The sequence below is a fragment of the Barbatula barbatula genome, assembly GCF_947034865.1.
Source record: "Barbatula barbatula genome assembly, chromosome: 2".
Classification (NCBI taxonomy): Eukaryota; Metazoa; Chordata; class Actinopteri; order Cypriniformes; family Nemacheilidae; genus Barbatula; species Barbatula barbatula.
Genome location: NC_136767.1, coordinates 28,840,912 through 28,868,911, shown reverse-complemented (window position 1 = coordinate 28,868,911; position 28,000 = coordinate 28,840,912). Strand labels below are relative to the sequence as shown.

The 28,000-nt window shown below is 38.0% G+C and overlaps 1 protein-coding gene across 2 annotated transcripts; it reads left to right on the top strand.

Annotated features, from left to right (window-relative positions):
- Positions 1-9: 9 nt before the first annotated feature.
- Positions 10-28,000, top strand: pbx3a (pre-B-cell leukemia homeobox 3a). Of its 2 annotated transcripts, XM_079478404.1 has the most exons (11): positions 10-734; positions 1,413-1,486; positions 21,619-21,860; positions 22,075-22,265; positions 22,549-22,684; positions 23,247-23,276; positions 24,075-24,240; positions 24,605-24,682; positions 25,285-25,397; positions 25,611-25,700; positions 26,445-27,998. In XM_079478404.1, exons 1-11 carry the CDS (start codon positions 547-549, stop codon positions 26,535-26,537), a joined length of 1,401 nt encoding a protein of 466 aa, XP_079334530.1. In that variant the 5' UTR covers positions 10-546; the 3' UTR covers positions 26,538-27,998. The 2 variants fall into 2 exon arrangements, with proteins under 2 accessions (XP_079334530.1, XP_079334531.1); XM_079478405.1 differs by lacking the exon at positions 23,247-23,276 and having other exon boundaries at positions 39-734; positions 26,445-28,000.

Below are 28,000 nucleotides of genomic sequence, written 5' to 3'. Positions count from 1 at the left end.
CACTGTTACATCACCAAAGGGAACTGTGTACGAGAAACAGAGACCCACACGGATCTTCCCACAAGCATCACTTCTGCTGTAGATCACGCAGAAGAGCATAATAGTATATATTTCCACCGCAACATCAGAAAGACCACAGGAAAGCATTCAATTCATCACTTTTATTTTTAATTCATCTTGATGCACCTGAGGATGAGAAACGGAGGGATTCTGTGAAGTTCTGCACACGCTGTCACAGGATGCGAGAGGAATAGTAGCGTGTAACTAATACTGTAACAGTTACTTCAACAAACAGAAAGTGTTACATTAGACGGAGTAAGTGATCGCAGTTTGAACTCCAACATAAAGAACAATTAAAAGGATCAAAGTGGAATACAAGATTCCTGATACTAAAGAACACATTTGGAGATTTAACTTATTCATGCCGTTTTTATTTCTGCGTTAACTTGCGCACGTTAGGACGCATCGATCACATTTATTGCATTAATGTAGCTGATCTGTTCCTGGACGGCATCGAGATCGTGTGTGGATTTAAAGAACACTGACATGGACGAGCAGAGGCATATGATGCAGACGCTGGGCGGTGTGACCCTCACCGGACACCCGTTGACATTACCGGTCCTTCACGCGCATGACGGTACGGACGGAGACGCCAGAGGAAAACAGGACATTGGAGACATTCTGCATCAAATCATGACCATCACCGACCAGAGCCTGGACGAGGCTCAAGCGAAGTAAGTTTCTCCACTGCCAACACCTCGCATTCCTGTCCATGAATTAGAATTTGTTGTGTCGAGACCATAGTGAATCTGTGGTGGTTTTACTACAAATACAAAATAAGAAAAATGTTCATAAGGGAGAAACCACTAAACAATTAATGAAATAGCGAAATGCAAAAGTTAAATCTCACAATTATGAAACCATTGTTTTGGCCAAGACATTCCTGCTCTGGTGTTCAAGTTCAAGTTTTGGTAACCAGGATAGATCTTATAGTTCACGATTGTCTTAATGTGAGTGATCCCAAAAATATCATATAGGAAGCTTGTCTTGCATCACATCCACTTTATGCTCATTTAAAACAGTTTGGTGCCTTAAAAGCAACATTTAAACCCACAAAAAGTGCTGGAATTGTGACTTTTTGAGAGCACTTCCCAGGTGACAACTAGCTCCTGCTACACAGCACTGTGAAGGGTGACTGAATTAAAAGTGCATCTGTTAAGATCAAGAAATCACATTCAACTATGATACATTAACAACGCTGATGTTGGTTGAATAACATTAAAGCCTCTTTTCATGCTGTGAGTTGAAGTGGAGTTAGAGCAGAGGAAAACAACAGCATGTATGTTTTTAGACCATTGATGTACAGCACTAAAGCACTTATATATTATATCTCCTCTCTTTTTCTTCTAAAGAAAGCATGGGCTGAACTGTCACAGAATGAAGCCGGCTCTGTTCAGCGTGCTCTGTGAAATCAAAGAGAAAACAGGTACGTGCTTCTTTATGCCCACACCTGTTCGCTTGGCACTCTTTAAAGGAACGGTTCACCCCAAAATTAAAATTCTGTCATCATTAACTCACCCTCAAGTTGTTTCTCACCCTCCATTGTTCTGTTGAACATAAAATGAGACATTTTGAAGAATTTTCCCTATTATGTTGGGGGATGAGATCTGTTTGGTTACTGTCTCTGTGTTTAGCAGAACAAAAAATGTATAAAGGTTTGGAACAACCTGAGGGTGAGTAAATGATGACAGAAGTTTTGGGTGAACTATCCCTTTAAGGTAAAGTAATTGCATTTCATTCATCCGGTTGGTTTGCAGACGTGGTTTATATTAAGCAAGTAAAGCACTTCAGACAATTCTTAAACACAGCTAATGAGCTTAATCGGTTTTAATTTGATATCTCTATTTAGACAATAACATTATTTAGGCAATACGATCGAATTATGCAAATCACTTTAAGTGGTCTTTGACTTTTTTGGAAATGCAGAAGAGTTTAACTACATGCTGATGCTTGCTCATGCAAAACAACAAGATTCCAGTGTGTTTTAGGCGGTTGCCAGGGCATTGCTATTGTGTTGCTAAGATGTTTTGAGCGGCTGGGTTTGCGTTGATGTTCATAGGCTGTCCTGGGTGGTTTATAGGTGTTAACTTAAGGGCACAAGTAAAAAAAGATCACACCCACTAGAGATTCGGGTCTCCACAAACAGCTGATGTTTGTTCTTCAGGCTCACCCTAAAAATGAAAACTCTTTCATAATTTTTTCACCCTCATTCCCAATCTGTATTGTGATGAACGTTGATAACATTAGATCTCATTGACTTGAATTGCATGGAGATAAACCACTAAAACATTTTTTTAAATATCTTCTCTGTATAGGCTTGGAGTGTGGCATTAAAATGTAGAGCTTATAAAGCTTTTTTAGTGAGATATTGAAAAAACGTGCCAAGAATGACTTCCCTCACGACGCATGAAGTTTAAATGTCAGTCTGTCAATCACAGTCGTGAATGTGCGGACAAAAACATTCCCTGTGCACTTGCTGCTTTTATTATTCGTCTGCAGTAGCAGAGAAGTCTGCGCAGGTAACTGTGCTGGACTCATTACGGCCTCTCAGCCCGGCCGGATTGTGCTCGGCTCGCTCACCCTGTAGGTTGTGGAGGACTGTCAGAACCAGACAGCTTTCCAGACAGGAGCAGTGGCCCGGAAAATGGACATGAGGATGGATCATTATTGATTTAAAACCAAGACGTTCTGTCCCTGCTGATGTATGTCGGTTTAGTGTCAAGGCCGGTGTAGATTTCATAAGCACATTTTTTAAAAGTATACGGACGGAGAAGCCATGAGCATTGAGTTGAAAGGAATTTAAATTGGGTATATAACGGTAAGTTTGTTTCATATAAATTATTTTATTTTAAATTATTTCTTAAATATACTGTACAAAACTGTTTAATTCAGATTTCTTGATACGGTTTCAAAGGTTCAAATTGAAAACTAAAAGTATTCGGACACATTCTGATCTTCAAATATAGTAAAACCTGTGGTTACTCTGACAGGACACCTGCGCGACCTTGAGAAGAAAGATCTGAAGTGTCCAAAATCTTTTTGCAAAGGATCACGTACATTCAGATTTTCTTCACAAAGTTTCTGTGCAGTGCTTTTCATTCATGGTATCGCAGGTGTGTTTCGTTTAATATGGGTGCAAAATAGAAATTATGTACTTGTATTAAATCTTGAGTCATTTTTCATATTTTGAAAATGATTAAAAACGCATCACTAAAAAGTACTGAGATTATGTTGTGTATTATGCAGCTTTGTAGCTGCTGTAGAGAAAGCTCTACAGCACATACGCCATATAGGAGATATCTCAGGGTAGAATATGAGGTGCAAAAATACTGCCGTGCCGTGAAATGAAAATTTAATCAGTATTTTCACAGCCTTAACAAGGCAATGTGCTGCTGTGGAACAACTGATATTTTATTCATAATACATAAGTTCTGTGAAATCCAACATTTTTCTGAGGTGAATAAAAAGGCAAATAAAAACATAAAACTTGATGCCTCTTAAAACATCAAATGAAAACCATCCTGTTATGTTGTAGCTGCTGGTGTGTTTGTGCGTGTGTGTTTACTGAGAGGAAAGTTAAAGCTCATAAAGTCTTATCATCATATGTATTAGTAACACACTGCACTGGATTTTCCCACAGTGCACTTCTTCTTTTTCCTCTCTTTTATATCTCTGTTTGGCAGGTTTGGTTTATGACTAAGTCCGTGTGAAACTCTCAGGATGAAATTTACTCAGTTATAGCATCAGATTTTTGTAGGCATTGATTTGATTTGAAGCTATGAGGGGAGAAAATACAGCCTCAAAACAACTTGCTTTAAAATGCACACAAAAATAAAATGACCAAATTTAATCGAATTTGCTATATATGATTTATTTAACCCAATATGTACTTAATGTACTGTCAACTGTACATATACTCTCATGCTCAAATACTGTACATATACTCTCATGCACAAATACTGTACATATACTATCATGCACAAATACCGTACATATACTATCATGCACAAATACCGTACATATACTATCATGCACAAATACCGTACATATACTATCATGCACAAATACCGTACATATACTCTCATGCACAAATACCGTACATATACTCTCATGCTCAAATACCGTACATATACTCTCATGCACAAATACCGTACATATACTATCATGCACAAATACCGTACATATACTCCCATGCACAAATACCGTACATATACTCTCATGCTCAAATACCGTACATATACTATCATGCACAAATACCGTACATATACTATCATGCACAAATACCGTACATATACTCTCATGCACAAATACCGTACATATACTCTCATGCACAAATACCGTACATATACTATCATGCACAAATACCGTACATATACTCTCATGCACAAATACCGTACATATACTATCATGCACAAATACCGTACATATACTATCATGCACAAATACCGTACATATACTATCATGCACAAATACCGTACATATACTCTCATGCACAAATACCGTACATATACTCTCATGCTCAAATACCGTACATATACTCTCATGCACAAATACCGTACATATACTATCATGCACAAATACCGTACATATACTATCATGCACAAATACCGTACATATACTATCATGCACAAATACCGTACATATACTATCATGCACAAATACCGTACATATACTATCATGCACAAATACCGTACATATACTCTCATGCACAAATACCGTACATATACTCTCATGCACAAATACCGTACATATACTCTCATGCACAAATACCGTACATATACTCTCATGCACAAATACCGTACATATACTATCATGCACAAATACCGTACATATACTATCATGCACAAATACCGTACATATACTCTCATGCTCAAATACCGTACATATACTCTCATGCACAAATACCGTACATATACTATCATGCTCAAATACCGTACATATACTCTCATGCACAAATACCGTACATATACTCTCATGCACAAATACCGTACATATACTCTCATGCTCAAATACCGTACATATACTCTCATGCACAAATACCGTACATATACTCTCATGCACAAATACCGTACACATACTCTCATGCTCAAATACCGTACATATACTCTCATGCTCAAATACCGTACATATACTCTCATGCACAAATACCGTACATATACTCTCATGCACAAATACCGTACATATACTCTCATGCACAAATACCGTACATACACTCTCATGCTCAAATACCGTACATACACTCTCATGCTCAAATACCGTACATATACTCTCATGCACAAATACTGTACATATACTCTCATGCACAAATACCGTACATATACTCCCATGCACAAATACCGTACATATACTCTCACGCACAAATACCGTACATATACTCTCACGCACAAATACCGTACACATACTCTCACGCACAAATACCGTACATATACTCTCATGCACAAATACCGTACATATACTCTCATGCACAAATACCGTACACATACTATCATGCACAAATACCGTACATATACTATCATGCACAAATACCGTACATATACTCTCATGCACAAATACCGTACATATACTCTCATGCACAAATACCGTACATATACTATCATGCACAAATACCGTACATATACTATCATGCACAAATACCGTACATATACTATCATGCACAAATACTTTACATATACTATCATGCACAAATACTTTACATATACTATCATGCACAAATACCGTACATATACTCTTATGCACAAATACTTTACATATACTATCATGCACAAATACCGTACATATCTATGCACAAATACTTTACATATACTATCATGCACAAATACCGTACATATACTATCATGCACAAATACTTTACATATACTCTCATGCACAAATACCGTACATATACTCTCATGCACAAATACCGTACATATACTCCCATGCACAAATACTGTACATATACTCTCATGCACAAATACCGTACATATACTCTCATGCTCAAATACCGTACATATACTATCATGCACAAATACCGTACATATACTATCATGCACAAATACCGTACATATACTCCCATGCACAAATACCGTACATATACTATCATGCACAAATACCGTACATATACTCTCATGCACAAATACCGTACATATACTATCATGCACAAATACTGTACATATACTCTCATGCACAAATACCGTACATATACTATCATGCACAAATACCGTACATATACTCTTAAGCTCAAATACTGTACATATACTCTCATGCTCAAATACTGTACATATACTATCATGCACAAATACTGTACATATACTATAATGCACAAATACCGTACATATACTATCATGCACAAATACTTTACATATACTCTCATGCACAAATACCGTACATATACTCTCATGCTCAAATACCGTACATATACTCTCATGCTCAAATACTGTACATATACTCTCATGCACAAATACTGTACATATACTATCATGCTCAAATACCGTACATATACTCTCATGCACAAATACTGTACATATACTCTCATGCACAAATACCGTACATATACTCTCATGCTCAAATACTGTACATATACTCTCATGCACAAATACTGTACATATACTCTCATGCACAAATACCGTACATACACTCTCATGCTCAAATACTGTACATATACTCTCATGCACAAATACCGTACATATACTCTCATGCACAAATACCGTACATATACTCTCATGCTCAAATACCGTACATATACTCTCATGCACAAATACCGTACATATACTATCATGCACAAATACCGTACATATACTCTCATGCACAAATACCGTACATATACTCTCATGCTCAAATACCGTACATATACTCTCATGCACAAATACCGTACATATACTCTCATGCACAAATACCGTACATATACTCTCATGCACAAATACTGTACATATACTCTCATATACTCGCTTATATATACTATACACACTATCTCTCATGCACAAATTCCAGGGTTTACAATGACCATCTACACTTCAAAAACATACGGTACTTGCAACCATTACCACACCATATTTGTCTATACCATATTGTAAATACTTCCTTAAATGACTGTTTTTACTATTTTAACTTTGACTTTTTTAATTTACGCTTTACATTTATACTGCTGTAGAACGCCTCACATCAAGCATTTCAATGAATGAACTGTCACCAACATCTTGTGACACAATCTTGAAACTACTAATGATGATGAATTCTTACACATGCTGGCACAAACCCCATGAAAGAAACAAAGATCTTTAATTACATTTAGTCGTAATAAAACTCCAGTTAACAATCACAGTCTCTCTGTTTTTCACCCCTAAACACATAATCGTATCAAGGGACCCAATGACAGTCCTGCAGTGTCATCACAGCGGTGTGTGCAGGAGTGTCACGCTCTCTGGACAGGAGAGAAATCAATAGAACCATCCTCCCTGCTCTCGTCCTCGCCTGCGGTAATTGAAATAGAAAATCAAATGAGCGGCGAGCAGATAATTGTTTTATCAATATCAGCGGCGCATGATCCCCGGCCACGGATATGACGAGGACGAAATGTGAAATTGAACAGCTTGCCATCCGTTTATCAGACCTGACAACTCAGTGTGACCGACTGTCTGCTCGGACTCCTGCACAAACATCTTGCACGGCTGTCGTGAGCTCTGGCGTTGGTCATATTCCTGCTGTAATATGTGGCATAATTTTACTTTGTGGCGTAAAGTAATGGAGTCGGCTAATCAACGGAGAATCCCATTGACTTCCGTTTGTATGGACACAAAACCACTGGGATATTTCTCAAATGATCTTCTTTTGTGTTCCCCAGAAAAAGAAAGTGTCACAAACAGATCTTAATCTACATGAGGGTGAATAATTTTTATTTCGGGGGAAACTATCCATTTATCGCAAAACATGGTTAAATGATGGTTACTGTAGTAAAACCAGAATACATTTTCATAAGGGTATATATGATTATTGTACGTGTGATCGACGTGCATGACTTATATGAGTCTGTGACCATATTAAAATATTTGATTTGGTTAATGAAGAGTGGCCCTACTGTAAATCTTCAGGCTGTTTGTTAAAAGATGCTGATATGCGCTCTGTTGCTTTAATTGCTACTGTGTACTCTTGACCCTATTGAGTGGTTGTTATATATCACACAGACAGCTGTGATGAATTAATCCACATCACACACAGCATATTTCTGTATGATAGATAACACTCAGAATAAATGACTCCTCTGAGTTTATGGACCCGCGCTGAGTGGGTGAGAGAGACCGAATGAGCATGTGCGGTTTACTTGCATGGGTTTTTGAAGTCAGATGTGAAATCTTATGCTGCCTTCTCGTGCTCTTGCTAATTCCCGCATTGTCTGGTGTTAGATACTTTCAAAGTATTTATTTAGTAGCATTAAAACATTGCAAGTATCTGCTAATATTAAAAGAGCACCATTCAATAAGTGGGGTTGAAGCGGAAATTATCGAATTTCAGAGAAGGCAGCATAAAAGGGCACTTTTTACTCTCTCTATACACCCGATTCATGATTTTAATCCATGTAAAATGTAGTTTTTTTGCTTAACAATATGTCACTTTTTGGAGGTAAAATGTTTTGGGAATGTTTTCATATCAACGTAATTAGACTGGCATTTCATGTTGGAAGTGTAAGACCAAAAAACTACAGCACCATAATAATCATTGTAAATAAAAAAAACATGTATGCATTAAAATAATCACCTTGGTGTGTTTCTTTTGAAATGCAAATAAACAACAAAGTAAACACTTTTGTCCCTATAAAAACGATGTTGGTTCGTCTCACCTGGACGGAAGCTGTCAAGGTTTGCTTCGTTCATGTGGAGAGGGTGAACAAAGACTGTTTTCAGGTGATGCCAAGAAAAGCAGCACAGCCAAGCGGTGAAGTGTTGCGTGCCTTGTATCCAGCGGAGCGTGCAGCTTTGATCAGATGTACACAACAGCTTTGGCACACAATCAGACACAGAATATGTATACTTTGACTCTTCTGGCATCGTGAAAATGCATGAATTGCATGTGTTTGACAAAACAACAATGTACACGTGTTTGTAAAAACGTCTGTTGCATATGAAACAGTGTAAACAACTGCTACAGTTTTTTTTAGAAGTGTTGATAAAGACTAGAAAAAATGGCACAAATAAAGAAACCCATGAAAATTATGTAATGAATAAATCATATCAACATTGCGTTAGTTAAATTAATCTTTTTTAATAAGGCATAGTGCCACAATGTAGAATACTAAGTTGAAATGACTCACACAGCAAACATGAATAAACTTAAAGGGATAGTTCAACAGAGTTAAAATTCTGTCATAATTTCTTCACCCTCCTGTATATGATTCTGTATTTTATAACACAAAAGAAGCAATGTTTCAGTGGTTTGGTGTTCATACAATGAAAACCATTCTTGAAAATATCTTATTTTGTGTTCTGCGGAAGGAAGGAAGTCATACAGGTTTGGAACGACATGAGAATGTTATGGTTGTGGACAGAACCCAAGCGCAGGCAGACATGTGTCGAACAACAAGACTTTATTTCAAAACAAAGACCCTCGATGGGGAAAACATGAACACAAACAAGACTGAAAACTAAAACTTCCCACAAGGGGGACAAAACAAACAAGGTCTTAAGAATAACAAACTAAGTCCACAAACTTGAGTCCAGGGAACAGGAACACGGGTAATCCAGACAGACGAAGGGTAAATGTGCAAAGTGTGCAAAATGAACCGACAAGAGACAGAGGGAAACTGGGGCTTGATAAAGGGAAACACTAACAAGGACTGATGACACAGGGAGAGTGGCGGCAGGTGACATGGATGAAACACTAAGGGAAAGCTAACAGGAGGATTGCACGAGGCAGGTGTGGGGACTGAAACACTAAGGGAAAGATGGACCAGGGCTGGAGACAAGACTAACACTAATGGACCGCTAACCGGGGAAACAAGGACTAAAGGACGTGACACCGGAGGGAGAGCATGGCTTCTCAAACCAAAACAATGCTCTTTCTCCACACAAAACACATGGGAGTGACATGATCCTGCCACAAGACTCGAAAACCAAGACAAGGAGAGGCAGGATCATGACAGAGAATTAATAAATGACAGGATGTTAATTTGATGGTGAACTATCACTTTTTAGGCAGCATTAAGAATGTAATAACTTTTTTAAAGTGCATAAATAAATAGTCTAATATGCCATTGTGTTTTTGAAAATAGTTCAGTCCAAAAAGAAAAATCCTGTCCGTCAGAATACTCCATGATCGTCTGCAGAATACTCGCAAAAGTGCAACAAACGCAGACAATGATTCACAATGGATAAAAATGTAAAAATCAAACTGCTTTTATAATACTTTACATTCTAGTTAGATATGTTAAAAGCTGTAGTAGGTCTTAAAATGCTTCACTCTGGGGGTCTTTGGACGCATCTCTTTCCCCACTAGAGTCTTGGGAAATCATATCAATCGATTGTTTCTGTTCTATAAAGATTGCTGCATGCGCACACACTAAAGAGCAATGGAAATACTCAGCGGCTTTCATTAACAGTTTCCATCAATAAATCTATATAACCGAGCGAGTCTGAGATCGAGAGAGAGTTGACATGCAGTTCACATTCCAGACAGAGTCGATGAGACTCAATGGAGCGACATCTGACTTTGACCTTTTCATCTACTGAATACGTCCTTGAGTTGATCTGGCTACAGTTGAGAACGTCTTCTGAAGTTTTTTGGTAAAATTCATGTGCTTTGTTAACAGTTTTACATAAATGTGTTTGGCATTTAATATCTTTGCCTCTCCATCGCCATCTCTGTTTGAATATTGCAGTTCACCAAAAAATGAAAATTCTGTCATCATTCATTCACCCTCGTGTTGTTGTAAACCTGCATATGACAAAATTGGAGAAAGGTCTCACTGGTTTTGTGTTCATACAATGGAAGTCAATGGGGTTTAGTGTTGTGTGGCCATCAACGTTCGTTAAAATATCTTCTTTTGTTTTCTGCAGAATAAAGAAAGCTTTTCTGTGAGCTCTTTAAGTAGCTAAAAAGTGGAACATCAGCTTCACAAAGATGTTGCTGGTTGTTGCCCTTTTACAATTCCACAATTTTATAACGTGTTACAACCACTGATCTATATAAATGAATGGATTGCGCCTAGAACGCCAAACCAATGGCAGGAGGTGGAGCCATAGGAAGCGATTGTGCCGCCATCTTGGTGTGCCCAACTGACAGAAAGCTCCATTGACTTACGATCTAAAATAACTGTTTTTCAGCGTATTAGGCGAGCAATTACTTTTTATTTCACATGTGTTTAAATTAATTGTTATTTCCGATGTATTTCCCAATGTTTCTTTTTATTTTGGGAAGAATAGTGACATAAAGAAACCATCAAGGTGAGTGTGTATTGCACACTGTTGTAATGGCAAATGTGTGAAAATTAGAAATAAAGCTTCATGACTTAAAGAACAAGTACATTTACATTTTTACATTTTACATTTATTCATTTGGCAGACGCTTTTATCCAAAGCGACTTACAAGTAATTTTATACAGTGGCACATTACTGCAGAGCAATCAGGGGTAAGGTGCCTTGCTCAAGCCTATATTTATCTGTATTTAGATTACAGAATAAGCACATTTCTCTTATGTTGAGTTGTTTTGTTAGTCTGCTGATCTGATATACGCTACTATAATGAAAATGAATGTAACTCACTCTATATCTAATAAGACGGGAAAATTCCAGACTTTAAATAGTTAACCATTTACATGCTTATGACATTTGCGTGGTAAGAATGTGGCACTTTAGATATAAAAACGAGGACTGGTAAGCAACTGTTTTATCATTAATATGTGATAACTCCCTGTTAATTTAATAGAAAGTTTGGGCGTACCAACATGGCTGCGCGGTAGCTTCAGTGTAATGACGTCATGAGCAATCCAGTCATTTATAGAGATCAGTGGTTACAACACTCCTGTTGTTTGGCCGTGTGAAATGTTAATACAGCAGCAGCGCTCTCTGTCATGGACACTGTGTTTCCTAAATGGGATGTTAACAAAATGAACGCAACACTTTGAACAGCAGTCCGGAGCTCGATTAGCATAATTAACACCGGACTCTGCTGTCGTGAATGAACTTACATCATCGGTTTCATCTGATTGGCTGCTGCTCAAAAATGTTCCGGTTTATTCATTTACATGTATGCATTTGACAAATGGTTTTATCTTTCTTTATGCATTTTTTATCACTGGGAATCAAACCCACAACCCATAATGCTCTACCAGTGGAGTTACAGGAACACTAAAATAATTCAGAAAATTATTGTACAATATGAGTTTCATGTTCCCACATTATGCTTAAGGGTACTTTCGGACTTCTCGATTATATTTTAAATCACTATGTACATAAGTACAAGACGTGTATGATTACTATGGTTGACGACGGCTAAAGAGAATTTAATGAGACCTCATGAGAACCATGCAAATATCTGCTGTAGAGTTCCCATGTGCTTTTTAAAAACAAAGTATCTTCGTTCGGATGGTTGTGTTCCGCATTTTGAGACAGAAAATCGTTGCTTTGCCTAACCAGTTATTTTTCTCACGATGGGTTTAAAATAATTTTGCAGAGCCCTTTTGGGAAGATTTCTGTGTGTTGTTTGGCAGCACTGATGCTGTTTGGCGAATGACTCTTCAAAGACAAAGCGACTTTCGAGGCGAAAACGACTTTGGAATTGATCCGTTGCTATCGACAACCTGCCCCGCTTCCTCCGAGCTGGCCATTATTCACCGGGCTGTGTCTAAAAGCCTGAGACCACGTTGAAAATATCTGAAAAAGAAAGATCAGCTTCGTTTGCTTCCATTGAAATCTCAACAAACACACCACCGCACCAATGTAATGGAAAGACCGTAGGAAGCAATGTAATATCATTTTTCGGAAATGTTGCATTTCCGAAAAAGTAACAGTCTTCCCTGCAATGTCCGGGAGGCGGACACACTCTGTCAGTTTAAATCTAGACTAAAGACGCATCTTTTTAATCTTGCATACACTAGATTATCATAATATATGTATTTCAAAGATCTAGGCTGCACTAGTTAGATCAACCGGAACCAGGGACACTTCCAATAACAACTGATGCATTTGTTGCATCAAAGAGTGCAGAACAGTACTCTACTCTCAGCCAGTCTTGTCTCATTGTTCCAAGGTTACAAGAGCGGAGCGGGCAGGGCGCAATCCATTCCTAGACCTGACAAATGCTGGACGAAGGAAGTGACGTCCCTACAAAACTTCAGCCACTATTAGATTATTAATGATAATTTTAAATCTAATTTTTTTTTTATTTTCGCCTTGTTGTGCAAGCACTGTTGAGCTTGTGCAGAGGCTGCAGTTTTTGCCAGAGGGGAACTGGAATCCCCTGGTTAGGCCTGGTTTCCCTCCGAGGTTTTTTTTCTCCTCCAATGGAGTTTTGGGTTCCTCGCCACCGTTTGCATACTGTTTTGCACTGTTTTGCCTGGCCGGGGGGGCTGCTAGAATTTGGTAGTCTTATTTAATTAACACTGCATATAGGAATTTATTGTGTGTCTGATATTTGACCTGTGTTTTGAATTCCATAACCTTTTATGTTTTACTTATAGTCATTTTTTCTTGTACAGCTGCTTTGTAACAATGAAAATTGTAAAAAGCGCTATATAAATAAAGCTGACATGTTTTTTTCATGAGATCAGGCTGAAAAACGTTGATCGAGAGGAACGTACTGAATGTAAAAACATGCTAAAAACATAAAGCAAACCGCACACACACACACACACACACACACACACACACACACACACACACACACACAGAAGAATGTTATTAGGATGCAGAAGTAGAAATGGAGTCACTGCTGTACAATTGTAAGGGTGTTATGGATGATTGTTACTGTATATTGATAATTGCACGTGGTAATCCACGTTTGATGTTCAGAGGTGTATTTTTATTTCAGGCTGCTACCTGTTTTTTATTATCTGTAAATCTCTTAATTTTTCTGTCATATAACCAAGAGGGAAAATCTTGATTAGATCAGTGAATCTATTGCCAGATATATTTGTTATATTTAGAAAGCTGATAAAAACTTGTGTTTTGTCTGTTTCTGTAGATCAGTTTGTACAGCATTAAGATGTGGGTTTGATACCCTAGGAACACTGATGTATACCTTGAATGCACCGTTAATCGCTTTGGTTAAAAGCAAATGCATACATATACATTTTTATAAAAATTAAACGTTATACAATTTTTAATACTATAATAACAATAGATTAAAAATCAGAAAAAATGGTTACCTTGACTTTTTCTTTCTGGTACCAATATATGGTTTGTTTATCTTCTTTTTGTATGTCTCTATACCTACTTTGCTTTATGATTACTTTGGATTTTTGACGTACCTTATATCATTTTGATTGACAGATGCTTCACTCTTCAGTAGGCGAAGATGTTAGTTTTGATGTAAATCTGTAAGCTTCGGAGAGTCTTTGAGAGCTTAACTACAGCGTGTCGTGTATGAAAGCCACCAGCAGTGGTTTTCTCTTTGATTTGTGAGGAGTTTATGTGAGAATAATGAATGGCGATTAGCTCTTAATTACAGTGATTACAGAAGTCATGGGAAATTAAACCGCAGCTGTACGCTTTCCTTCATCTTCTGCTGCGTGAACAGAGAGGCTACAGACGCCCACACCTTGAGAGAGATCCATGCAGCCTTATGCAAACTGACATCATAAGTGTGGTGCGCGTTATTTGGTTTTGGAACAGGAACATTAAATGTGAAATGCGCCATTTTCGAGATGCTACTGGAAATAAGGATCAAAAGTAGCATTGGAATAGAAAATGTGAATGGTGTTTATCAATGCACTACTCTTTGCATGCTTTGGTGAGTGGTTGCCTGGGAGTTGGTATGGGATTTCTAGGATGATCTTGGTGTTTCCAACCTGGAATACAGAGTTTAGAATACAGACATATTATATTATTAAAAATAATTCTCTCAATCTGTTCACAACCTTATTCACTTACTCTTACTGTGCTTGGCAAAGTTACAGAATTTGTATTTTTTATTAAAAATATTAAAGTGCATTATATATTAATATAGCTTAACTGACTACCAAAATCAGATAAAAAGGCAAAGTTTGAATTCCTTTCCAAACTCATTGCTAAAAATGCGAACCAACATAAATACTGTTTAATACCATTGTTTCTGTGCTAAATCCTTTATATGCCCCTTTTCTTGATTCATCTAGTGATAGCTGTGAGAACCTTTTGAGTTAAATATATATATATATATATATATATATATATATATATATATATATATATATATATATTGGATATTAAGGCTGCAACTAAGCCATCAATCTTCGCCAACAGATCCCTCTGGTGAGCTAGTGGACATTGTTTTTAGTCCAAGTCTTCCAGCTGCGAGTCTGACGTCATATCACTTTGATTTTTTAAGGAAGTATTTGTAACATTGAGTCTGGGTGCAACTGCCATTATAAATAGTTCCTTGGCAAATGGAGTTGTACCATTTTTAACATGCTGTGGATTATCTCGATCCATCTATTCTTAGTAACTTCAGATCAATTTCCAAATTGCCTTTTAACTGAAATTTTTAGAGAGTTGTCTATTGTCAGTTGAATTCCTTTGTCAGCATGTCCAACGTGATAGACACTCATCAGTTGGGCTTTAGACCTCTGTACAGTATGGAAACTGCATTGTTGAAGGTTAGCAATGACTTTTTGCAAGTTCTTGATACTGATTCATTTGTGGAGCTAGTTTTGTTAGACTTACGGCTGCATTCGACACAATTGATCATAGTATTCTAATACATCATTTGGAAAAGGTGGTGGGTTTTCAGGGTGTTGCTTTGCAGTGGCTTGCCTATTACCTTAAAGAACCTACTCAGTGAGCATTGGGAAGTTTTCTTCTTCGTCGGTTCCCTTGTTATGTAGTGTTCCCCAAGGGTCCATTTTAGGCCCATTTTAGGTCCTTTTTTCACTCTACATGCTGCCCCTGGGTCCCATTTTGAAGAAATATAAGATTTCGTACCACTGCTGTGCTGACGATACTCAATTCTATCTTCCAGCAAAAACTGACTGTTGTGGTTCGCTTGCTGGCTGTTTTGAGAAGATAAAATGCTGGATAGCTAATAATCTTTTGCAATTTAACTAAAGCAAATGTGAGGTTCTGATTTTAGGCCATCCTAGGTCTACATCAGTTTTTAATTTGGGTTCTCTCTCTGCGAGAGTTCAACCTCATGTAAGAAACCTCGGAGTCACAATTGATTTGTTATTAAACTTTGAGAAACAAATTAGTACGGTGGTTTCTTTTGAGATCAATCGCTTAATTAAAACAGTTTCTGTCCCATAAAGATTTGACGACGGTAATCCATGCTCTCATAACATCACGCTTGGAGTACTGTAACGCCCTTTATTTGGGTCTCCCTCAAACTGCGATCTCTCACCTGCAAATTGTCCAACATTCTGCAGCTAGGCTTCTTATTGGAACAAAAAAGAGGAACAACATCCCTCCAATTCTGTCGTCTTTACACTGGCTTTCTGTTAAGTTTGGAATTGATTTTAAAATAGCTGTTTTTGTGTATATGTCTTTATCTGGCCTGGCACCAAAATACATCACTGACCTTCTAATTCCCCACTCTCCTCTGAGAGCACTTAGTTCTAGAAATCAATTTCTCTTAACTGTCCTGCCCTGTCGCTGTAAAACCAAGGGTGGTCGGGCCCTCTCAGTTGCAGCTCCTAAACTTTGGAATAGTTTGCCTGTGAGGCTTGCTCCTTCACTAGCCGGTTTTAAATCCCTTCTTGCGTCTTATGTTTTTCTTTAGCTTTTGATTAAAATGTACTTTTTAGGGTTTTAGTTTAGTGTGGTCATTATTATTTAGGGTTACACGATGTTGACTTTTGATTGGTGTTTTGTTGTACAGCATTACAGTGTGGCGCAACTCACATCGTTTTTAAATGTGCTTTAGAATTTTTCTACTTGAGTTGACTTGAGTCAATATCAATAAACCTTATCAATTTAAGCTTTAAAGTATAATATACATACATAACTAATGTAAAAAATATATATACAAACATCTTTTTTGTTATTTTGACTGGTTTGCACCATTTCTGCAAATAAAAATAGATTTTTGCTTGGAATTTAGGAGAAATGTTGTCACTAGTTCAGAATGAAACAAAGATAATTGTTTTCTATTGAGGTTGATTATATATTTACAACATTATTACTATTATATTACATGACAATATTACTTTATCGTGCACAAAATAATTCACAATAATAATAGAATTCACAAGAATGATGAAATAAAAAATAAATAATGCCAAAAGTTTAATTTTGATTTGTTTTACTACAGCACATCTCACCTCCTGTCTGTGTGTAGTACTGTTTATTTTGTTTATTTATATAAGTAATGTTTGTATTGCTTCTAAATTATCATCTTTTTTATTTATTCACATAAATATGCCCTAAATTCATTCTCCTAATTATGAAGCTTAAACCCTGCATGGAATTCACCCAGCATGTGTCTCTTTCTGATATAAGACATTTTATTTTTACGTGCTAATGAAGAAAAGACCCTGATAGAAAAGGCTGTCTATTAGAGTCTTTTTACATCAAATATGCATTCAAAGGATTCGTTCTACTCCACGAGGAGATCCAAAACCACCCACAGGTCCCTCCAGCTGTACAGTTACACCGCTTTTAAGAATCTTTTTTTAAAGCTGTCATCGCTCGGCGAGGAAACGGGCTTTGAGCGTTGGCTGCACGAGCAGATTAAATTAGACTTGTAAATGGTGGTTGTGAAGATTTGAGAGCTCCGGATGAGATTTATTTTAGAGTAAGACCCGCTCACGAGGGTTAGAGAACCTCATCTTCTGTTGTGACTCATTTCAATGGTCTATTAAAGGAACAGCGTAACATAAAATGAAAATACGGTTGTACGCTCAGCCTCAGGTCTTTTTAAACTCGTATGTTCTCAGAAGAAAAAAAAGGAGATGTGTCCTGATTCTTCTTTCAATCTTCAACAGTGAAGTAAATGGCTGTCAAGTGTCAAACTAAGCTACGTGAAAGGATCTGTAAGTCATGGCTTTAAAAATGACCCAAACATGGTTACTGATGACCAGTTTTGGGCAAGTTACTCTGGAAAGGTAATGACATTTTAAAAGTAATGAAGTTACTGGTCTGACAACTTTATTTCAAAAGACATTTGTTACGTTACTAGTTACATTACTACCCCATCCTTCAAAAATATGGCAACAAACTAAATTGAGCCTGTCTTTAATTTTTTTAATAAATTCCATAATAAAGCCTGTCATAAATAATAATAATAATAATTAAACTGCACATTTGAACTTAAAAAGTAGTATTTCTAAACCTGCATGCTCCACAATTTAAAGTCAATCGCAAGCAGCATCGCAAAGATACGTGGTTGGACAATACAGGTCTAGAACTGTGGTAAGAAGAATAGTTCCTTATTTATTATGACATGTAGACTTGCATGCATCATGCTTTTGTACAAAGTAAGCAAGCAACATGCAGTGCATTCTATATCCATTATTCTAAATATATACAAATTCAATATGACAAGGACCCTGGGGAATCCCTGGGCGGAGTGACATTAAAACTAATGAATGAATGAAATATCACAGATAACAAAAATAGGATGACAAAAGTCGCCTTTAAATGCAATGTTTGTTATTTACAGCAAGAATTTGAGATTCATCGATCTGAACGTATTTATTGGTAGACGTCATTACTCCACCACCTGTGTGACATCATCAACTTGGTTCAAACATTTGATCTCCGTTACAAAACAGTTGTAACTTCATCATTAAGTTTCCCAAATGATGCATCGTACAAGTTAACCAGTGAGGTATGTGGTTGTTCGGGAAACGCACCCCTGGTTTTATGAAATCTATAGAATATTGCTAATTTAATTTTTTAGGATTAATTCCATAAAATTGAATTGTCTGGCTTCGGTTTAATTGAGCTTCCATGAAGTGTATGTCATGTGTTCTTCTGAAAGTAAATGCTGTTTTTATTCCTTAACAGATTTATATCAATAAGAGAAGTATTTGTTTCAATATTTGATCAGGTGGACAGTGTGTTTTCCCGTGAGATCTGTCCGTTCGGTGTACAGCTGCTTGAGTCTGTGTTTGCTCATCTTACAACACCCACAATCATCCTGCGTTCTGTCATCAACATCTAGTTGCTCGGGCAAACACACATGAGAACAGTATGAACAGAAAGAAGATTGTGCTGTAGTGCGCAATGCATTATAAGTATAGACCGATATATTGATTATCTTTTTGGAAATCTCCTAGCAGCAGCCTCATCGTTTTGTTTTCTGCTGTAATGTTCAAGGATGCATTTTAAAATGTTGGGTATGAATATTGGTACAATTCAATATAACATCAGTTTATGAAGCCAACATCATAAACTAGACTCTTAAAAATAAAGTTGCTGACTGATGCCAAAAAGAAACATTGTGGGTTGCATGGTTCCATAAAGGACCTTCAACATCCGCAGAACCTTTCTGTTTCACAAAAGGTTATTTGGATAGTGAAAGAAGGTTCTTTACACTGTAAAAATGTAATAAAATGGTTCTTCTCCAAATGTACAAACCTTGAGAATCTTTCCAGATTATTTAAAGCACTCCAACTCATGACCACAGATTTAAACTTGAACTCTGACGCCTCGTTCAGACTGCCAGCGACTAGCAGCAGCAGAGTGACATCATTCACTTCAATGGAGAGCCGGCGACTTCCGGCGACAGTGACCCTTGGCGACAGGACGCAGGTGTGTCCAGCGATCGGCGGTCAAATGACAAAAGTTGAGAATCGTGCAACTTTATGCAAATGATAAGCGACTTTCGCAAACGACTACCAATAGGAGAAAAGCAGTGGAGCTTACGTTATCTTCTCTCGTCAGTTACTGAAGGGTTTGTTTAAACTATTACTAGCACAAGCAAAAAAAACGCCTTCTAAAGATCTCATTGCCACAGACAAGCTACACACAGCGAACAAAGTTGCTGGCTGTCTGAACGGGGCTTGATGTTTTACAAGCTATTTTACTTTTAAATACCTAAAGCAAGTTTCATTTGGCTTGAATCAACAACCATTAATGTTATAACAGATGTTTTGTAGACTCTATAGCATTAGCCATCACTGTGATCTAAATCTACAAATCTACTTATGCTGTATTTGTAACAATTGTGGTCTTGCTCATTCAACGCTAACTAACTCCACGTCTGAAGAAACTCTGAGAGAAGCATTTCATGTGACGCGCCCCGTGCTGAATTAGCATTTTCATGCCTGCGGTCTGAATACAGAACGTTTCTACATTTGCTATTTTATTGGCATTACAAATGAACGCGAGAGCAAAGAAAAACAGATGAAACTGAAATGAGATTAAGATTTCAGAACAAATGTTGACAAGATGCAAAGACATCGTAGATTTTGGTTCATGGCTTCTCCTGTGTTCCATTCTAACATCTCACTTTTGTTATCCTTTGTCTGTAGTGCTTTAAATGTCATCTTGTATCAACTTCATGAATAGACTCTCTCTCCCCTCTCTCTCTCTCTCTCTCTCTCTCTCTCCCCCTCTCCCTATCACACTCTCTCTCTCTCTCTCTCTCTCTCTCTCTCCCCCTCTCCCTATCACACTCTCTCTCTCTCTCTCTCTCCCCCTCTCCCTATCACACTCTCTCTCTCCCCCTCTCTCCCCTCTTCTCTCTACCTCTCTCTCTTCCGCTTTCTCTCTCTCGGTCTCTCGTGTGTGTGTCTGGAGGGCAGTGTGTGGATGTTATATCTTATTTCAGTCACTGTGTGCAGCTCCGTCCTCTCTTCAGAGCATGAGATACCTCATAATGGCACTTCACTGTGTTTACTCAGAGGAGCTCATAAGAAAGTACGAAAAAACAAAATACATACAAACGGAAGCTCATGCGTCACACATGGAATTTAAGGAGTTTATGTTTGGTTTTAGCGCTGCCGGTGCTTTACGCCTCATAGAGCTTGTGTTTCTCCCACCTCAGTGAAGAGACTCACCACTGTCAATCATTCTCCTGGAGACGAGGCTGACGCGTCCTCTGATAAACAGTGTGTCATAACTAATCCTGACCTGTGCATTAATGCCCCAGCATGTGTGTGTGTTTAATTCTACACGCTTGTCACTTCTCAGTTTAGAAGATGTCTGGTAGTTGAAGAAATAACTAAGTTATCTATAACTAGTGAAGTTGTTTATGCCCTCCTGCAGGTTTTTCACACCTTTTTTTGTTTTCATGACTTGGTAGTTTAGGACAAGTAATGCTTGTCCATCTATCAGACACTAAAATACACAATATGTATCTTTTTTTCACCCTATTAACATGTATCTATAATGTAATGTATCTTGTTATTAATTAAAAATAATTCAGAAATGTACAATTTCCCCATGTGCATTGTAGAAAAGCAACCTTACAATTTAGCAGCAGAATCATAAGACCTATATACCTATCCTCTCGCAGGTCTCAGTATCCGCGGCGGCCAGGACGACAACCCCTCGGACCCGCAGCTCATGCGTCTGGATAACATGCTGCTGGCGGAGGGCGTGTCCGGACCGGAGAAAGGGGGCGGGGCAGCAGCGGTCGCTGCAGCCACAGTGGCGTCGGGGATGGGAGCTGATAATTCCATCGAGCACTCGGACTACAGAGCCAAACTCACTCAGATCAGACAGATCTACCACACTGAGCTGGAGAAATATGAGCAGGTGTGAACCCCATGACTTGATTTATAGTATATGACATGGTTGATATCAGAATCCAGCATGTGCGCAAAAGACGATATTTTGAGAAATGTATGAGAAAAAAGTCAATGGGGTTCAATGTCGTTGGTTACCAGCGTACCAAGAAAGAAAGTCATACAAGTCTGGAAAGACATAAGGGTGAATAAATGATGACAGAATACATTTAATTGGTCCACAGGCCTGCAACGAGTTCACCACCCACGTGATGAATCTGTTGAGGGAGCAGTCTCGCACCCGGCCCATCTCTCCTAAAGAGATCGAGCGCATGGTGAACATCATCCATCACAAATTCAGCACCATCCAAATGCAACTGAAGCAGAGCACCTGCGAGGCCGTCATGATCCTCAGATCCCGCTTCCTCGATGCCAGGTGTGTGATGACCTTAAAGATGACATTGGTGCTTAAAAGGTTCTTCACAGAGATGCAATTCAGTCAAAGGTTCTTCAAAGAACCAACTCTTTCTTACTTTTTTTAATCTGAAGAACCTTTTGTCAAACAGAAAGGTTCTTCAGATGTTTAACGTTCTTTATGCAACCTTCTTTGGCATCGAAGAACCTTTTTACGTTTATAACCACCAATAACTAAAAATGTAAGTTTTACGTTTTTTAGTGTTTAAATGTTGTTCTTTATTCTCTGTGTTTATGGTATTCAGGAGGAAACGTCGTAACTTTAGCAAGCAGGCGACAGAGGTTCTGAACGAGTATTTTTACTCTCACCTCAGTAACCCGTATCCCAGCGAGGAAGCCAAAGAAGAGCTGGCCAAGAAGTGTGCCATCACAGTCTCCCAGGCGAGTCCACAAATGTCTGATTTTATTCTGAATCTAAACACTCGAACTAACACATTTTATTCGATTATGAAGTCTGTGACACTGTGAAGGTGCCGAGAAACATCATTGAGTCCAAGCAGTCAAGAAGTTAAAAACAACCAGTGCTTAGAGGCTTGAGTGTCATTCACTTCCTCCATTGACATTCAAAGAATGTTTTTATAAAAATCGTTCAAGCAAACATGACACATGTACACTTTACTAAAATAGTAAGTACTTACAAATTAGGAGCAAATTCGGATCCCAGCTCTGTTCTGTGACCTGAGCTACAGGAATGCCTCCATCATCACCTCCAGGGCTCACAGTAGATCCTTCTTGAAAGGTTTATACATTTTACCTTAAAAATCGATTTGTCTATAGAGTTTGTGAATGGTATTTGTACCTTTAGAAGTCTGCCGTTGCGCACTATTGAGATGAAAGAAATGAAGATGAATGTATTTCTCACATCCAGCCTGAGTTATGGGAGCAGGTGTTGTTTTGTCACAGTCGTAACTGTAAAAAAAGCCGCTTCTTTTTTTGCCCATAGGGGAAGGCAAGCACCATCACTGTGTCACAGGTATGTCACTAAACATTTGTCTGTCTGCACCGTTGTCTGTCCGTGTTGGTTTCAGTAGCAAAATGACATTGAATGCATCATAAAATCATTTATCTAGCAGCTGGATTATTATTCTGTGCGTGTGAATGGAGATATACGTGTTTCATGTAACCACACACGCATTTACTCAACACTGAGGACATTTACACAATGTTTTGTGAACTATTTCTTCTTGCTGTTTTTAATGGATCTCGAGATTATGACACCGGCAAGGCATTTTTATTGCACCTCTTGAACGATTCGACCCTCCCATTGGCAGTTTAAGGCCCGTTTGAACACATTTTATGAAGGAGCTATCGCTCGAGGTAGCTGTATTTAATATATCTGAGTTTGTAGAAGCGTTAATGTTCTGTTGCTGAAGGTTGGTCTATTTGCAATGTCGTAAAATTGTATAAAAAATAACAGAGGCTATAAAAAACGCAGACAGGAATGTAAAGATACTGTGGTGTAACGTGTGTTGTAAAAATGATGTTTTTATGTACTCCATAAATACTGCACAGTTTCTGCTCACGGAAACATGTTCGGGTATACGTATACAACAATGAAATTGGTGACAAGACGGTCCTCAAATCCGCTTTATTTTTGTTTAGCCCTGTTGTCAAAATATTTGACATTATTTAATAAGCAAATCTTTCATTAATGTTTAGTATATTTTGGTAAAGCGAAAACAAATGTTTTCATGTTATGTGAAAAGTAGTATTTAGAATAAATATATTAAATATGTGAAATTTACCAGTTATACCTCTCTCTTTCCCTCAGGTGTCTAACTGGTTTGGTAACAAACGAATTCGCTATAAGAAGAATATCAGTAAATTCCAGGAGGAGGCGAATCTCTACGCAGCTAAAACCGCAGTGACGGCCGCACACGCTGTAGCTGCAGCTGTGCAGAACAGTCAGGCCAACTCGCCCACGACGCCCAGCTCGGGTACACAACACCCTCTTCATCTGAATGAAACACTTATAATCTTCATTTAAAATCTGAAAATGCACTTCCATCCTGTAATGACTATCCATCTTAAATTATGTATGTCAAATGGAATGGGCGGGGCTTCCGTTAACTCCTCCCCTTCAACGGTCAGTCTGCTGCCAGTTCCCTTTCACATGCAACGGCTGTTTTTATACATCAAATCGCAGAGAAAGGCGAAAGCCACGCTCACTATGTTTCATGAAATGAGATTAATGCTTGAACTGTTTTTCCTTCAATTCTCCACCGTAGAATTATCAAAAGCGAAAGAGATGAGGGCCGTGTCCTGTGCCACAGATAAAATGTCTGACATTGTTTTCCACAGGATTTCCGATGAAAGATGAAGATTTTCAACTGGATGCAACAGAAGACAAAAACAATCTGTTAAACAGCATGTTCACCGGTACGGATGCTTCGCGTGGTCATGCACATGCATATTAATGATACCTCTCAAACTGAATTTCACTACATTAGATAACAAAATATGTTTCAGCTTTTCACAAAACTATCTTCATTTTTTTGCTCGGATAGTATTTTGCTCGACTGAATAGGACTTTATTGTATGTTGCTGTACGAGGTCTTTTCTCCTTGAGTTCTTTCAGGTGTCATATCAAAGCAACCACATGTGTAGTTTATCACATTAACTATAGACACGATCCTGCATCATTCAAAGCATTTCCAAACATTTATTCTCTTCTTTATGAAGACAATATCTATTGTTTTTATATTTAAAATATATGTTTTTCTTGAAAAGTGTGCTTGTGTTATGAATCTTTAAGGCTTGAATGGTTAAAATAAAAATGAGTTATTGACAAAGTACACATAGAACAATGTTCAAAATATTAATATGAAAACCATGATGTATTTGGCCTTTAGTGTTGAATTTTTTTACGTTACATTCTGACTTAATTGACTACCTCTGTGTTATGTATGTGTGAGATGTCAGTGATCACAGGCGTATGCTTGGTCCTTTCTGTCACACTGACAGTTTCTTCATCTGCCCAGGTTCTTCAGGTGCGTACAGTTTGACAGGTTCAGGAGACATGTTCATGAATCTGCCCAGTCTGAACGGGAGCTCATACCAGTCTGCACAGGTTCCCAGTACAGGAATTACACAGGTAACGCACACACACACACACACACACACACACACACACACACACACACACACACACAATAACATCCATAATTTAGTGAAATCGAATAAAAAATTACCTACAAATCTTCCTACTGAATTTTCAGTCTTTTGTGTCACATGACAAACGTAAGAAGCATTATGTGTGTCGTTTAGCATCACCTGTAATGTGTCTTTTTTCCCATCTTGTCTTCAGGGAGACTCCATACGTCACAGTATCGGTCAGTCGTTGGGTTACAGCGATGGTCTTCGGGGAAACTCGCTTTACAGCCCACACGCTTTAAACGTAGGTTTGACAGAGCAACAATCTGAACTGTAAACATTTAAACCTAAAACAAATTTCACCTTTAACAATCTCAAAATGGATGTGCAATGCAGCGGGTTGATGCCACACACAGTGATGTTCAAAGGGGACGGATAATCTCTTCCCAGCAGGCCTCCCGGAGTCATTTACAGACACATCATCCCCATCAAACGACAAAGATTAAGTCTTGGAAATTGATAGAAGATTTAGCAAAAGCGAAAAAGAATGTATGGATTCAAATTAATATTCTCATCCATGCACGGGCCGATTGCCGGGTTCGAACGCAGAACGCATCTAATAACCAAACCCCATGCGATGCCCAAGACGGAATATATCTGCCTTCATAGCGAACCACACGCTCTCTCTCTTGCTCTGAGCGGATACGCAGTACATTTTCTTATCACTATAATAAACATGAGAGTGGAATTGCCTGCGGCTTTACAGATGTGAAGAGCGTCTTCCTAGATGAGTCGATCTGGTTCGCTGCACTAAGGATGAATTTATCTGTTGAGGCCACACGGAGGAAAATAATCAATTGCGGTGAAGAATATACTAGTGTCATGGTCATTTCGTGGTGTGTGTGTTTGTTTAGGGAGCACCCTAAACATTAACGTGTCGTATTTACATCCGGTAACTGTTCGCATCATTAGATACAATGCTGGTTATCAATATGAATCCGTGCTTCATACTCACTTGATGTGACCTAAACTCTCTCTCTCTTTCCAGGGTAACGGTGTCTGGCATGATACTGTGACTCCATCTTCTGTAACATCTCCTATAGAGGGAGCGAACAGTGTTCATTCAGATACATCTAACTGAAGTCACTTGCCCACCATCAACAGCACCCAATGAAATCTTTAAACATACAAGTGAGCTTTTGCCATACAGACTGAAAACCGCGGTCATGGATTACAGTAGAAAAACAAGAGCTTTGAAAGAGCTACTGTACGTTTGACAAGAAGAGCAGCATACTTCAGAAAAGCCGTCTCAAAACAGATGGACACGGACATTTCAAACACGTACGATTGTGGAAACAAGAAGTTTCGTGTTTATCTCTTACAGACAGGGAAAACTGCTTTTTTACATTTGTAATAATTTAACTTGAATATTGATGCTATTCATAATAAATGTCATCTTGGTAAATACACACTCTTGACATTCAGTCATATTTAGAATCTGTGAAAAAAACAAATCCTTTGTGTTTTTAAGGTGCGACGGTACTTAGATATAAGTTACAGATACCGTAGTAGATCAATACAACAACGTCTGGCTTGCAGAAGGGTTTTCAGCCAAGTTTTCAAAGAAGTGCTATAATAGCAGCAGTGATTTGTTTGATTCACTACCTTTTTTAAATGCAATTGGAAATGTACATTGGAAGCATTGAAAGAACATATAGGGCGCATTGCCATTACAGAAGAGACAATGTTAGGCTCAGTTATTATTACATCATTTCATACAAATAATGCTTTTCAACAAAATCACAATGGGCCTCATTTATAAAGCCTGCGAGCCCACCGATCTGATCGTAGATAGTGCGTACGCAAAATTCCATGGGTGCGTTCATATTTATAAAAACGGTCTATTTGACGTTGACAGGTGCTTAGTGCCACGTCAGGGTCTTAGCAGACGTATGCACTTTTGCTTGTCCGAGTGCTGCAGGTTTTTGAAAATATAGGCTTTTCTTGACGCTCGTAAAGGATTTGGGTGGTGAAATGTGCTCTTTTATATATCAATGATATTAATTGGATATCGCTTATAAGGCAGAGATTTGAAACTGAACACACTTTCAAGATCCTTTGTCACTTATGGATTTCACATCGGAAGAAGAGGCGTACACACGTTTTCTGTGCGTATGTTCATCACACGTATGCACTTTGAAAAATTATCGTAAAATCAAGTTTAGGACGGTTTCTACGCAACATTTCATAGGCCCATGATCACCAAACACACATAGTGTATCTGTCAAACAAATGAAAACGGAATGTTGTGCTTTTCAAATTCTTTGTAATATACGCTTTGTATTACTTCTTAATTTATTAATTTTATTCTTAATCCTTAATTTATTCATCAGTTCATATGGACTGCAATATGCCGTTGTTAAAGATTGTGATCATTCAAAGTTGTTCTAATGTTTTAACATAATTTTGTTTAATTTTTTTAACATTGATACACTGTGGACCCAAAGCAGCTCTCTACGTAGAATAAGTCATGTAATGTTAATTTTGACAAAGGGCATCCTTTGTGTGCTTCGTTTCTGTGTTTTCAATAAACATTTCAATGAA